The sequence below is a fragment of the Bison bison genome, unplaced genomic scaffold (genome assembly GCF_000754665.1).
Source record: "Bison bison bison isolate TAMUID 2011002044 unplaced genomic scaffold, Bison_UMD1.0 scf7180017864491, whole genome shotgun sequence".
Taxonomy (NCBI): Eukaryota; Metazoa; Chordata; class Mammalia; order Artiodactyla; family Bovidae; genus Bison; species Bison bison.
In genome coordinates this window covers 8,997,744-9,014,643 of record NW_011495050.1, presented here as the reverse complement: position 1 = coordinate 9,014,643, position 16,900 = coordinate 8,997,744, and the positions used below count along the sequence as shown (strand labels likewise).

The 16,900-nt window shown below is 30.6% G+C and overlaps 1 protein-coding gene across 1 annotated transcript in view; it reads right to left on the bottom strand.

The window, feature by feature from the left end:
• CSMD3 (CUB and Sushi multiple domains 3) overlaps positions 1–16,900 on the bottom strand; it is a 1,491,512-nt gene that overhangs the window by 874,164 nt on the left and 600,448 nt on the right. The window contains exon 8 of the mRNA XM_010863441.1: positions 2,544–2,621. Within this exon, the coding sequence (XP_010861743.1) occupies positions 2,544–2,621 (78 nt within the window). The remainder of the gene's footprint in view (positions 1–2,543; positions 2,622–16,900) is intronic.

Below are 16,900 nucleotides of genomic sequence, written 5' to 3'. Positions count from 1 at the left end.
AAATAAAAAATATATATATATATATTTAATAAGGGTTTATTTGTCTCCCCAGACACACTCATGTCTTAATCCCCTTTTGGTTCAACCTCATAATCACTCTACAAGAACAATGAAAATAATATGAATGTCCACTAAGGCAATGTACCAAGTATAAAGAGCTACATATATCTTTTTTTTTTTAACTAAATAAATTTGGCATGTAACATTGTTTAATGTTAAGGTATATAGCATGTTCGGAGAAGGCAATGGCACCCCACTCCAGTACTCTTGCCTGGAAAATCCCATGGATGGAGGAGCCCTGTAGGCTGCAGTCCATGGGGTCGCTCAGAGTCAGACATGACTGAGCGACTTCACTTTCACTTTCATGCACCGGAGAAGGAAATGGCAACCCACTCCAGTGTTCTTGCCTGGAGAATACCAGGGACGGGGGAGCCTGGTGGGCTGCCATCTATGGGGTCGCTCAGAGTCAGACATGACTGAAGTGACTTAGCAGCATACAGCATGTTATTATGATACATGTAATATAATTGCAGGTGATATAGATTTATATACATCTTAATTCCTTGATAAATCTCAGATGTTCAGTAATAGCCTGATTTCCCCAGGACATGGAAAATTTTGAAGTATGAAGCATATAAAATAACATTTGTCTAGCCAAAATGAGGAAAAGGAAAAAAGTAATAGCTTATAATTCTCCTTAGTTTCCAAAATAAATACATTAGCCACACAAAATATTGAGGGAAAAGTAGTAAACAGAATTATTTAAGTCTGCAAACATTTATTTCATGTTGACATGATAAAACTTGATATGTCAGAATAATTTCATCTAACAAAATTTTTCTGTTCATATTTTCTATTATAATAAAAAATTTTTTATCTCTGAATGTATCAAATAGTTATACTGAAAATATTATAGATTATTTATTGTTCTTAAAAACTATTATATCTGTTTTGAAAATATGTTTTAATCCTAAAAATATAACAATGTAATTATAACAGATTTATGCTGTTGTATGGCAGAAACCTGGTGGTCTTCTTCCCTGGTGGCTTCGTGGCTCGGACGGTAAAGCGTCTGTCTACAATACAGGAGACCCAGGTTTGATCCCTGGGTGGGAAGATCTCCTGGAGAAGGAAATGGCAACCCACTCCAGTATTCTTGCCTGGAAAATCCCATGGATGGAGGAGCCTGGTAGGTTACAGTCCATGGGGTCCCAAAGAGTCAGACATGACTGAGCTTTCACTTTTCATGGCAGAAACCAACATAAAATTGTAAACACCATAAGGCAACTTTCCTCCAATTAGCTAACTAAATAAACAAATTAAAATAAACAATAAATCATTATTATGTGACTAAATACTTTGAAATGAACTGTCTAATGCTTTCCAAACAGGTAACCCAATTTGAGGATTTCCTACTTATATTTCCTATGTTTGGTTTCATATTCTCAAATCTAACAAAATGTGAAAATCATATATTAAAATTAGAACACTTTAAAATATTTGATACCAACAAGCTCCAAGTTTGCTTTTGATAATTGCTGTAATTGCTCAATTATGTCACTTACTGTTTCAAATAAAACTCAAATATGGGGGTAGAATCTTTATCTGATATAGTAAGTGATTGTTTTATAAATAGTTTCAAATTCATTTCATCAGATCATTTGGAATTGAATAAAAATAAATAATGCTAAAATACATATATTCGCTAAAAAAGAATAACATGTATTTATAAGAATTAATCTTATTTATTATCAATAAGGCATTTTAGAAATCAGATGTGGTGTCATAAATGACTTCTTTCAAAATTTATTATATGTATCTATAAACTACTATTGATTAGTATTGACAAATGCATAGCTCTCTTAAATGTTTTACTGTATGTTCATTTATATTCATATAACAATGAATATTCTAGTTTGATGATTCTTAATCTGACGCTTATGGATGAACTTCAGATGATCTATAAATCCCTGAATATTAAGCAAAACTGTGTATTGAGGCACACATAAATATATGTAATTCAGTTCATTTCATGAGATTTTTCTAAAAAAAAAAAATTAGTTCATTTACAAAGTTCTTGACTTAAAGGATTTCTTTAAATTAACTCAAACTAAAATATCTTTTTCCCATAAATGAAAAATTGCTATTAAAAATCTTCCCTTACAAAAATAACTATGTTGAAATGTAGATATGTTCAAACAGAAATTCCTACAAGAAATCATCAATTTAATGGTTTTTACTCATTTTTTAATCTCACATACTAGAATTAGAAAACTAGAATGTTATCAACATGCTAGATCAAAGAGTTTTTGTTTTTTACATTTTGAAACAATCTGAGCTCCAAAGTTTACCACATTAACCTAAAATTCAATATGCATTTAAATATAAGAAAATATTGAATAATAACCATGCATGTTATATAGATATTAATGCAGTTAATTTGCTAAATACACAAACGTTTTTATAAAACACACAAACAACATAGACAACCACAAACTTCACTCTTGCACTAGAGAAAGAAACAAAAAAAGGAGTACACTCACAGATAGAAAACTTGTTGCTGTTGTCTTTCCCTGGAAACAATTTAAATCCTCTAGATTTAAAATCTATGGCCTTTTTCACTAGTTAAGAAAACAAACAAAAACATGTATCAGGATACACAATTCCAAAATGAAATTCAAGTTAACAAATTTTGTTAGCATGGTATTATGCAAGTTAAGAAACTGCTTTCTTAAGCCTGATATAGGGTACCCGGAAGAAAGTAAAGGAAAAAAATAGCAATTTGATTACTAAGTAGTAAAAATACCAAGCAGTATAAAAATTTTAAAGGTTCTATAGGGAGAATCCTGCATACATATATAGGTACTTTTAAACACTAATGAGCTTTTGTAGAAGAGGAAAAAAAAAAGAAAAATTAACTATCATAAGTCATTTGAATTCATCTAATTTTATGAAAAATTAAACTAGAAAAATAAAAATACTGATATAAAAGTGGGAAGAATTTAACGAACCTGCTTTTTTAAATAAACTAATGTATTTTTAAAGTAATTTAGCTTAATTTAAATATTAGGACACATTTAAGAAAATGACATCATTGAAAAAACTTTAAATGTATTTTGTTATTTCTTCTGATAAGCATTTCCAAATTTCATAAACACAGCTTTTGAACAATGATCGATGTTCAGACTATATTGTATGAAATTTATGAAAGTGAATCACAACTTTTTGGATTTCATCTAAAATATGTTGCTACTATTTTTGATATTATGATATTAAATCAACATCATAAGAGGCTAGCATATTTCACTGTTACTAAAGCAGGTATGACTGGATTTGCCTAAAGAAGCACATAAACTCAACAAAGTAACTTGGAACATTTTAGAAACATTTTTTCAAGTATTTTAGTATTTTAGATGAAAATATTATCCTTTAAATGTAAATTACTTTGTTAACTACAGCTCCTATAAAAGTGATAAACTAGTTCAGAAGACTACTTTCTACTTTATTTAAGTTTTAATGACACCAAGTGAAAAAAAGTCAAAGAAATTTTAATTAAAACCTCACTAATTAAAAAAATGTTATGTAAACTGATCAAATGATACATTTAAATAACAATTATTGTGTTTAAAAACACAGGAACAAGAATGCAAGGGATATATTTAGCTTCCTCAATTATAATTTGAGTTGCTTTACATATTGCTTTTTATGGGGACTACAGATAGAAATGATAGCCTGAAACATTTTGGCAATTAGGTTTTGTTCATTCCATGAATTTGAAAACAGTAAAACTGATTGCTCTTTGAAGGTTTAAAGTGATCATTACACTAATTCCTACTTGCCATTTTACCCAATTAGTTCAAATGAAGGGTATTTTATTGATTTTGAAGCATTTTGAAGGTTTTTTTCTTTTTTTTCCTGGTCACTAACTTTAAAAGTACAAAGGTAGAGACAGAATTCAATGGCTTACTGAAATATATAGTTATGAGCTACTGATACATAATATAAAAAAAAAAAAAGATGAAAATGATCCTTGAAGTAGGATTTAAAAGATCTGATTCTTTAGTAGCTATTGATTTTGGACAAGAATCTGCCTTTTTATCTCAGTCTTTTCTCTTAAAATAAGTAGTTAGGACTAGATGACTAGATGAGTGTTTTACAATTTTGAGATTCTTTATCCGAGGCCCTTTATTTAGAGTAAAAGAATGGCTCTATCTTTCTCAGGTTATGTTTTTTGTTGTAATCCTCTTACACACCCCAACCCCCAAGGTAAGCTGAAGTTTAGTCCTACTGTTGTATTTGGCTGGTTGCTTTAAATTTAGTTCTGCTGCTTGTAAATTTTCCTGCTATCTGAAAATTATTTTTAACAAAATTTGCATTTTGTATTTTGAGGCATAATTCTAGATTCTCCTGATCTAAACATGAATTATAAGTAGAAATTCTACCTCTACTTTTCTCTACATTATGAAATTAATATTATAGAGGGGTTGCAAAATTTCACAGTATTTTTAGCACATATCTGAAATTCTTAAAGAATAAAGAAAACATGAAAAGATTATAAACTCAAAGAAGAAAGTTGAAAAAGAAAAGTCCAGAGGCTCAAAGAGCTCAGTTACTAGAAATAGTGAATTATGAAAACTACTCTGTGTGAGTGTATGTGCGTGTATATGTATGTAGAAATGAGATTTATGTAATGTTCTTACATTTAAACTTGATTATTTGGCTGTCAGGGACAATACCTAGCTAAGAAAATGCCATCTCAAACCAAGAAGTTTTAAATAGCTTCCTGGTTCTGAAGGGACCTGGCCTTATTTTTTAAAAGCATCTATTTATCAATTTTTATTGAAGAAAAGTAAAAAGTAAAATAATAGTTGTAACACAGATGCAGAAGATGAAAAGCCAGGAGAATACCCGTTTTAAGAGATAAAAAGGAGTGAATAGAAATATAATATAAAGTTTAAATTAACCAAAATTTTTAAATATGTTAAACAGTAAACTCATAATTTAGATAATTTTATAATTTCAACACCAAGAGCATATCACATATCTTTTCTTGAATATTAATAAACTGAAAGGACAAATACTGCAAGTACCAATTGTAAGATATGCTCTAAATCATAAATCAGTGAGATGTTAATTTTCAAATATATGCCATAAAAGATATACTTATTACATTTTACAAGGTATATGTATTAAATATTGCCATGATATCAAGAATAAGTGCTGCTAATCATCACATTTATCTAATAAAATTAACCTAACTTTTTCTACAGGTGTATTTCAGCTATAAGCATGTCAAATTTATTTTATCATACAGATATTAAAATATGTTATATATCATTTTTAAAATGATAAAAGACAATGTGCTGCTTGTGTTGATCTCTTCCACTGTACTGTGAGTTTCTCAAAAGACAGCATTATTGTACTTAAGAGGTTTTTGTTGCACAAGTATATGATTGAATGTATATATGCAATATTGTAAATTCTATTTCACTGAAGGCATTTTGTTCAGATAGTTTCCTTCATTAGTCATGAATTAGGAAGAAAAGAAATGAATGTTCAAGATGAAATATTTTTATGTGAAAAACTTTTTAAATAAAAAAACTATGCATGTTCTGATAAATTTTTAATATATTTCATTAAATGCAAGACATGTAGACATATGCAGAGATCCATCACCTTCATTTTTTTCTGCTTTTCACTTTTCACATGCTAAAAAATTTTGTTCATTTTCACTTATTACTTTTTTGGTTTGATCATGCCATATTTAACATAATGAAATATTTTTCATAAAATAAATTTATAAAATTTCATAAATTTATATATTTCATAATTTTTCATATTATTTTCTAATATGGAAAATATCTGTCAGAAAGGAATATAGAAATATCTGTCAGAAAGGCTCATAATCAAATCCATCTTTTTAGTTGTAAGCCCAAGATACCAAAAAATATTTTGTTCTTATAATCCTCATTTATGCAGTTTTAAATCACTGTAGAGAATTATCATTGCAGTATTTTCCAGATCAATATTGTTCTGTTATTTTCACAATGAATTTTAATTTATATAATGGATTTTAAAAACTTACCAAAATACTGATGTTGTTTGGTGTTACATAAACCTCATCTAACTTCCATGTTAATCACCTAAAGTAACTTATTTAAAATTATTAAAGTTACAATGTCTTATTAAAAATAATCATATATGTCCACATATGGATAATGTGCTAGATTTTGTTTCAAATATCAACACTTTTGTGTGTGTGAAGCAGGTGGCATATGAGCTTGTTTTTATGTTAGAGAATCTTCATTTGTAAAAACAAAGTACTGGCGCCACTTTTAACCATGAGGAAACTAACCACATTACATAAATGTACTAAAAGGAATTCAACCATCAGGTGGAGGTTTAGAAAAGATGATCTTCAAGTGTTCCTTCTATCACTGAGCTTCTAAAACGTAGTCATAAAACATTTCATGGCTTCAATTTTCTTATTTTAAAATTGATACACTCTTTACTATATAACCTCAAAGTCACACACCAATATTTTTTTTTATTTCACTGCTATGTATATACAGTGAAAACTTGTAATTTTTGAGAACATTTATCTTTGAAAAAGAAGAAACAGACATGTTTAGTTTTAGTGAGCAGAACATTCTTTCATTGGAAAATACTGTTTTAGATTTGTATGTAATTCCTGTAGAGAAACATTGGCCACTATTTATTAAGTGTTATCTGAACATCTAAAAATCCTTTCATTTTCTACTTAAATTGTATTTAAATACAACAATAAAAATAAAACAAAAGCAAAATTCTGTTTATTTTAATCTTCCAAATTTGAAGTAGGCATCTTGACTATAATTTATCTTGCAAGTTTCAATAAGTTCATTGTAAATCTGTGATTAAGTGAGAGTATAACAGCCCTTCTGAAAAGGAAAATAATTTTTTTTTGAAAGAGTTTGAATCCTATTGCTTGGGGGGTTATTTTTGATTCAACTTCTCAAATAGACGATGAGTTTCTCTCCTTTTAAAATTAGATATATAATTCCTACTTTTTATTTTGAAATAAGTATCATTATGCCTTTATCTTTATATTCAATAAATAAAGTATACTAATAAAATTTTGCCAGTTTTTGTTTTAGTTATCAAAATTAACTAATGTGTGTTCATGTGTGTGTGTGTGTGTGTATGTGTTCCAACTTGAGAATATGGCTCATCTCAACATTGACAATAGATCCATTTACATGTGCAGTGAAGAAATTCAATCACTTGGTAGGGATTTTATTACAGATCTTTAAAACAAAGCCTGTTATTAGTAGTATTTGTCTCACTGGATCAGAAGTTGGGAAACCTGTGTTCTAGTCCCATAAGACATGGAACAAGTAGTTTAACTTCTCTATATATTCCTAAGAGACTCACTAATTTACCCATAAGTATTTAGGTATAGAATTTAGAGCAAAGGAAGAAGGAAAGACTAATCAGAAATTTCAATTCTATCTCAAAGATTAAAATTTGTTTAGAGACTATAGAAGTAGTTTACTATGTTCTGAAAGTAAGTTTCATTGGTTTGAAAGTAAATGGTGGCTCCATGTTACAGGCCTACAAACGTTAGCACTGGTTTTTGTTTGTTTTTTTCCTACATTCTACACTGGTAGAATACTTCTTCATAATATATGTAACATGAAGGCTGATAATTGATCATTCCATCCCATATTATCATTAGAAGAAGAACGATATGGCAAAACCAATACAATATTGTAAAGTAATTAGCCTCCAATTAAAATAAATAAATTTATGTTAAAAAAAAACTACACTGATGCCAGTAAAAATTAGGTAGTATTACTCTGATACTCTTTACTATCTTTCATGTAAAATTTACCACTAGATATAAATTTCTTAGAAAAAGAATATTAGCTTTGTAAATATTTCTGTAGTGTAATTTTAGAAAGTGACTAAAGGTATGTTGCAAGTAAATCATGTTTCTGGCCTATACAGTAAAAAAGTATAGAAAATTCAGCAGCATATTAGTAAGTGGTTCATGAGTGTTTCCAAAAATATTTTATTTTAGAATATGTTAGAAGAAAAGAAATAATACTGGCTTCCATTTGATAAGAAAATTAGTGGTACAATGAAATATGTTCAAAAACACTGAAAAATCATTTTTAAAGACTTACATTTTAGGGATATGCAAGATCTAAATATTTTCAATTTAAAATGATAGATTAATTAATTTTATAAGAAATGATGAATATTAAATTTTATAACTACTTTAATATAATGAATTTTACCTTTTAAAAATCACTAGAGTTAAGGAATATAGTTTAGATACTTAATATTTTTTAAGTCCAAAATATCTATTTATGCTACCCCACTAGCTTGTGACTAGCACTTATGATCCCCTCTTTTTAGTTGAAAGAGAATTTACAATCATATATTGTGTTATATACTTAGATTCTACAATAAATACCAAGAATCAGGACATGGAAAAGTTCAGCAAATGTTAGCTATTTAATTATTTATAATTTTAAGATCTGGTCATTTTCAGAAGACATTTCAATTAGGGATGCACTATCATAAAATTTTTCAACTATTCTGTGTTATGTCTTTTTCACTGTTTAAGGATGTTATACAAATTCATAAATTTTCCCTGGATTTCCAACTTTAATTTTATTTTTTTATATCAAGTTATAAGCCCCTCCAAATCCTTTGGCCAAACTAGTATATTTGGTATAAATGTATAGAAACATTCTTAAATGTTAATATATAATCATAACAGTTCTTACAAACATATGTGTAGGTATTCAGCATAATTTATGTCATTCTTGTAACAGGCCCATTTTCATTTTTACAAAAGATTCTAAGGCTATAAAGTATCAAAGTTATAAAAAAAATCAGCCTAAACCATAAATCTTTGAAATCTTATTTTTCAACCACTTCAGACTAAGAAATAAGTCTAAAATTTTAAAAACTGAACCAAGTATAAGTGTGAAAGAAGACATCGTATAAAATCAATTTGCTAATTTTCATAGGTCTTCCAGATTGAATTAATGTTGTTACTTTTTATTCAATAAATAGTGGATGCTAATTATTGGATAAAGATTCTAAAATTTGTATATGGGCTTTCTTCTCTTCAGAAATGGAACAACTTCAGAAATCCATTGCACTTAAGTAGACACCTGCAGATGCACACACAATGCTTGGCGTAACAGGTCTTACAGTTATGGTGTGCAATAAAATGTCAGGATTATAAGAAAAACGTGGGATTTTTATATACTTTTTAGGGATTCTTATAATTGGCATAACAAAAGTTACCATATGGAAACAGTTACCATTAGTATGGTTCACAAATACTTGTAACACTTTTACAACTGTCTCAGCCTTAATTTAATTAAGTTTTAATCTTCATTTTCTAACGGCTTTAAGTGAACTTTTAAAAATTATCTTTAGGTCTACAGTTAAATATTAAGATCCACTCAATTCAATCATTTTCTTATGTACTTTTTTGTTTTGATATCTTATGATTTTTGAATGATAATTATTTTATATATCTTTTATTTTTAATTTTTTCTCTTTTCACTGATTTTACTAAAATATAATTTTACTATAAAGTGTAACATAAAGAATGATAAAATTCAATTTTTCTTTTTTTTTTTTGTCTGCTTAGAATGCTTCTGGTTTTCACATGAAAGCCTTAGAAAATATGAAGATTAGGCAAAACTTCTCAAATGATCTCTAGAACAAAAATATACCTGCAAGTTTATAATGTTTTTTAAGTTAAAATGAATGAGGTAATTTTATATCACATATTTGTTTTATACATAATGTCAGAGATCATTTATCTATAGTATAATGCCTTCTAAGTTGAGACTAACTGAGAAAGAAGCCAACTGTTTGAATAAGAGTGACCATGAGTAATGCATATCATAAGCTTGATGGCAGTGGAATATATTCTTCCACTACAAATTTCTTAAGTACACTGAGTAAATTTTAAATAAAATATCCAGAAGACGTTATTACTTTAATGAGCAACAATATTTCCTCTTTCTTCTGATATAAGATTATTATAGTCTATCTAAAGTTTTTCACGGAGGCTTGATATCTCTACCGATTGTTTTAAACAAGCATAGATGGACCCTGACAGTGTATTTGACACAGGGTTATGTTGCTATAATCACGGCTATTGAAGACAACAAAGCACTCTCAGCATAACTTATCTATGTTCTTCTCACAGCCCATCCATACCTTTCCACATCTATTTTATGCCTTGCTACGTGCTTTTCCAGATCTATTCTCCTCATTCTTTGTACATTGGTTGACCTGAATAGGCTACATCCTGCTACACAAACTGTGGCATTACATTAGCAGCACCAACATCAACTAGGGACTTGTTAGAAAAACAGATTATCAAGCCTTCCCAGACTTAATGAATTAAAGTTAGCCTTTAACAAGACCACTATGTAATTCTTATGAACATTTAAATTTGAGATGCTCCAGGCTCTATCAACAGACTCCAGAGAACTCCAGCAGGAAGATGGAGGGAAGAAGGAAAGTAGGATCAGGATTGTTCTGAAAGGCCTCTCTGACTATGCTAACTGGAGATGGGCCCTTAACTGAAAGTTACTAGTCTTTTTTATGCCATGCATATATATCTCTATATATATCTGTCCAACATCTCTCCCTTCCTTCATCCCAATGGGTAGGGAATAATGACAGCCTAGTTGCTTCTATCCTAGGTGCATGATCCCTTGTGGTTCTTTACATATGCTTATTTACAAGTAATCCCTTTGTAAATAAACCTTCCTTGAATTAGCCCATATTCAATAGTTTCCCTACAGACTCTATAGATATATCACTGGTACAAGGAAATCATTAGAGATTTGATTTTTTTCAGATACTATATTAAACATCATCTCTCAATTTGTTTAAAATGACTCTTAAACTTAAATAGATAATATCTAAGTAGAAATAGGAATGGTCATTGCTCATCATTCTACCACTGGTTGCTTACTTATTTCCTTACTTGTTTTGAAATCTAGAACACACATCTTATGCCCTTTCTAGCAATTATTTCCTCAAGAAGCATAGAGCATTCTCAAGGGTAGAGGATATAAAAAGGAAGTCAAGTGAATTAGCTGGACTGAATTTGGAGAGTAATTGAAACAAAGGTAAAACTGGCAAGAAAAATAAATGTGGGACTAACAGAAACCTAAGATGGACTGGATACTACACATTATTTTAGTAATAACTTATACATGAGATCCATATGAACAGAGCTAAATACAGCTATATATATCAGCAGTTTCCATAATTCTCTTTCAATACTGCATTAGATTATATGCTCATGCTCACTCTGTTGCTTCAGTCATGTCCAACTCTGCGATCCCAAGGACTATAGCCTTCCAGGCTTCTCTGTCCATGGAATTCTCCAGGCAAGAACACTGGAGTGGGTTGCCATTTCTTTCCAGGGAATCTTCCCCACCCAGAGATCAAACCCGCATCTCCTACACTGCAGGTGGATTCTTTACCGCTGAGCCACTAAGGAAGCCAATTAGACTACATATTTTATTTCTAAGGAAATCAGCTATGTAAGAAATTTAAAACTCTGTGCTAATTGTTTTCTTACTTTGTTCACACACCTTTTCCGATAAAACTTTTAATGTAACTAAAGCATATTTGCTTCTTGTAAAGGCTCCAGAAGTGGGCAGTATCAGTTAATGGTTGTGTGTCTAAAGCATAGGTACTCTGTCCACTGTCTCATTTAAACACAAAATAGCCATTCAAAATGGGATTATTTCCCTCCTTTCTAGATGTAAAAATGGAGAAAGGCAAAGTAGATTGCCCAATACATATACTAGTAAAATACATTCATTCATTTGACTTTAAAACTTCAGTCCTAGCATCAACATCACCACCTGACCATGAATAACAGCATTTCATATATCCAGTCAGAAATAACAACTGAAATATATCCTGGGAAATCACAAATGGACTGGATTAGTTTACTCTATCCACATTATTTTTTTTTTAATGCAAAGCTAATAATAGAAAAATTTAAGTAGTCAACAATATCTGATTTTAAGGATGGTTTACTTTAGTATGGAGCAGAGCCAGTTTCATTTACTGAATTTAATACTAAATAATATTAACTATTAACTGATAGTGCCAGGCATAACCCCATGGTGTGAAGCCTCTCGATGTCTTATTTTTAAAGTTTTAAACAGATGAATAAACAAGGTGTAGCAAAAGCCAACTGCTAGGTGAAACTCAAATTACCAAACAGTTTTGTTTTGTTTTTTTAGTAAAATCAACTTTGGCTCATTCCTTTCAAATGGAAACGTAAAGGAGAGTTGATGACTGCCACTGTTCACTGCTTTCCACCCTCCTCACTTCCTGAATGTAAGCCAACTAAATGAAAATTTTCTAATTTGTCTGGACAAAATCAATCTAGAAATCTCTCACACTTTAATCGCATTTGGTATTATGAAGAAATGCCATTTGAAGACAATTTAAAAAAAGAAAAATCAAGCATCAACACTAAAAAGCAACAGTCCATGATTTAGAATACAAATGATTAGATAGGAGTAAAAAAATACACTATGCAATGCACCCCAAACCTAACACCATGCTGTTCTGCCATATATAAAGGTTCTTCTCTTCCTAAAATTGTGAAGCTTAATTGTGTGATTTCACACTGTGCACAGCAGGGTAGCCATATGCTCTAGAAAACTATATGGAGGGAAGCAGCTTGCTGCAAAAGTGGGTGAAAATGCCCCAAAATAACTCTGAACAAGATAAAAATGTCTAACATAGGACCATACTTTCATACTCTAAAAGGCAGAGTCCACTTTGGCACCAGCTTTGAGCACAAATAGAATGTCTAGCCCCTTCAAAATACTTTAACAAGGAAAAAAAACCACAACCCCACACTCATTGTGACCATCTCATTCACAGGCAAAATAATTAGCTCTGATAACCATTTGGGGAAGCCAGTTACACATAAAATCATTGCCATCTTTGTTCTTTAAAGTTAAGACTCTCTTTCTTTTACGCTATACATATTATTTCCCTTGTTTGCTCATTCTATAAAAAATGAGATAATATGTTAATATAAACAATAAGGTATCAAAACCTCGGATAATAATTACTGGTGAGCATAAAAGTGGGGCTGAAAATCTAAAAAAAATAATACCAGTTATGAAATAACATCCCTGTTACAAGATGACAGTTGCAGTTAATGTGAAAAGATGTATGCTTCCTTAGGCTTAAAGGAAAACACTGGGGTTATCGGAAGTACTTAAAATCTCTGCACAGGAATAACTCAAAAGCATGGCTTGAGGAGTAGCATTGAATAAAACTGTTAAAATGATTATTTGCAGATACATCATATAAGAAAAAAACAAATTTTCATGCTTAATATTGTCATAAAGGTCCTCAGTAATTTTGGAGTATTTCTATCTAGTACCTTTTAAGAATATAAAATCTGTTACCAAGCAATTTCTAACATTTTATTTTTTCTCTTCTTTCTCCCTAAATACAACTTATTCAGCAAAATATAAAAGTATATTTACTGTTATGAATGACAGTTTTCATAATTTCACAAATGTGATGAAATATGGAAATGAAATATGAAGATGACATTCAATAAATAATTATGTATTTAAATCATAAATTGGTACATTTTGGGACATGGATTTTAATTGCTACAAGTATCAACATTAACACAATTTTCAACAAAATAATATGATTAGGAAAATAGTCAAGAGAACAATGCAAAAAACAACATAAAAGGATAAGATATTGATAAAGAATGCAACAGTCAACATTTATATATAGTATACCCACCTAAATGTTATCAGTTCCCTATGTGTTAAATATATATTTACTCTAACAGTGCCAAAGTTCTTACACAAAAGACTAATAGTTAATTTAATAAATGAAAGTACCTTAAAAATCATACTTAACCAATTTTTAAATGTCATAAATGTTGTATCTTGTTATTATTTATGATAAACATTCATGAACATTAATACATCAAATAAACTCATAAAGAAGGACATGGGAATTTGAGCAGGCTAGTGCAAATTCATCATTTATATAAAATAGAAGATGATGCATATTTATTCAATCATGAAAATTTTTGATTTGGCAATCAATTTCTGTATCCTGATTTTCACTATCTTTTGCTTCCACCTATCATACTTTCAAGATTTGAAACATGTTAAGTAAAAGTAAAACCTTGTTTTTTTCTGTTATTTGATAATACATTTAAAAATAATTTTAAGATATGGATTTAGGGTAAAAAAAAGCAATAAATGAGTTAAAATTAGGCTTGAGAATGCTTTCATCAATTATTCATCAATTTTTTTTCCAGTAAAATCGTAAGTAAGGTAATCTTCTCAGTCATTCCTAAGGGTTGACAGAATTAATTATTGTCATTAAGGTTCATCTGGAAAATCCATCTGCTGTAAAATATCCCTTCCACTAGTTAATCTCCCACCAGTATAGTCATTTTTATAGAAATAACTTTTATCATATTATCTGAGATGGTTTATTAACATTGTAAATATTCTAGTGGAGAACAAGATTTCACGGAGAGTGGCCAGTTATCATGTACTGCTGGGTATGTACTGGTCTCTCTCCATAATTATAATCCTCATGTAAAATTTTGCTCATCAGTATATCAGTAGAATCTTCAATCTTGTTAGAAATGCAGAATCTCTGATCCCATCAAAAGCCCATGAAATCACAATCTGTATTTGAGTAAGACTGCAAGATGATTTGTGTACACACTGAAGTTTAAGAACCATATTCTAAGACTTAGACTCCAAAATATGTATTAATCATTAATTGCACATCTGTATACCGTTCTAGTTTGTCTGCCTGCTCCTGCTTACTTAAAATTTCTTATGTGTGTGCATGCTTAGTCACTCAGTCATGTCCAAACCTTTGTGACCCCATGGACTGTAGCCCACCAGGCTCCTCTGTCCACAGGGACTCTCTAGGTAAGAATACTGGAGTGGATTGCTATGCCCACACCCTGGGATCTTCCTGCTAAAATGATGTCTTATAAAAAGTTATATTAGATAATATAAAGTCCACCAATTGCTTCCTCTCTCATTTAGATTAAAATAAATCTCTTTACCTAGGCCTCAAAGCCTATAAAGTCTAATTCCTGACAGTTTCTCAACTGATCTCCACTTTCCTTTTTTTCCCACTGAATTCCAGGCACATCAGGAGAAGGCAATGGCAACCCACTCTAGTACTCTTGCCTGGAAAATCCCGTGGACAGAGGAGCCTGGTAGGCTGCAGTCCATGGGGTCGCTAAGAGTCAGACACAACTGAGCGACTTCACTTTCACTTTTCCTTTCATGCATTGGAGAAGGAAATGGCAACCCACTCCAGTGTTCTTGCTTGGAGAATCCCAGGGATGGGGGAGCCTGGTGGGCTGCCGTCTATGGGGTCGCACAGAGTCAGACACAACTGAAGAGACTTAGCAGCAGCAGCTAGGAACATCAGGCTTTCTTTTTTGCAAGCAAAACTCAAGCTCTTTCTATCTAGTTGTTTTCTCTGCCATTAGGTAGTTATTTGCTTATTTCCTTGTCTTTTTCTCCTCATTTAAATATAAACTCAACGAACCAGGTTTTGTTCAATGTTGTATAAACAAAGGACTAGAATAAAATATGACATGCAAATAGTCAGTGAATTTTTGTTGAAGAAAGAAACAAAGAAAGCAATAAGGAAGAGAAGTAAGGATGAATGTATAGAAGGAAGGAAGAAGGAAGTGAAGAAATAGCAGTAAAAGAAAGAAAGAAAAGGAAAAGGAAAGACAAAAAGAAAGTAAGAAAAGAAAGGAAAGGAAGAAAGGAGGCAGAGAGTGGAGGGGAGAGAAATGAAGGGGAGGGGATGGGAGGGGAGAGGGAAAAGGAAGGGAAGGGAAGGAACAAAGGAACGGACAAATGAAAGAAAGTCTTGATAAAGAACCTGTTGGAAATTAATGTTAAAGTTAATGTTGGACATTAACTACCTAAAGTTAGGTCCTCAAATGAAGAGGTTCTGGAACTTAAGGCATATATTTGGCAGTTGTCCTGGTGAAAAATGTTTATATGGCTGAGTTCCATTAACTGGGATAAAGACAGTACCAATCCAACTATCTTGATGGTAGTGTTGGCCACTTCTATGCTTGCTTTAATTTATCTCTCTCTACAATGAGATAACCATAAAGATAAGTCCAGGTCAGTTCAAACCTCAAGAGAAAATAGAAGATGATGATAAATCGATCAATTAACATATGAGATCTCTGGATAGACACTTGGATTAGAAGGGATAATGGTGGTCATATCATTTCAATACTTTAATGCTTAAATACTTTTCAAATACCCAATTTGTCCATCAAGCTATGCTTATATATCTTATCAGTGACTTAGGAATTTGCTGCTTTCTGAAGCACACAATCTATATTTGAACAGAACTCAGTGTTAGAATAGTTTTCTCTATATTTTGTGTCTTCCTGTGGTTTCATACACGAAGTTCTAGAACCTACAGCAGAATAGGTTTGATCTCTCCTACGTATAACATATTATAATTTTAAAAGGCATCTATAACTCACCCTAACATTCTCATTCTGTAGAAATTATTTCTCTTAGAATTGACCAATAATTTTTTACTATTATTTTATCTCTATTCTTTTCCTTTGAAAATAGAGACTATATTTTAAATTTTATGAACTTAAGCTTATATGCTTAAGCATTGAGATAATATGTGTAATAAGCCCTGATACTTGATAAACACATATCAGTATCCACAAAGATCTAAGTAACCATCCATAAATTAATTTTCTCATGGTGATGCAGCGTATGAAGATTAATAAAAAAAGAATGTTTTCAATTTATAAATCTATACTCTATAA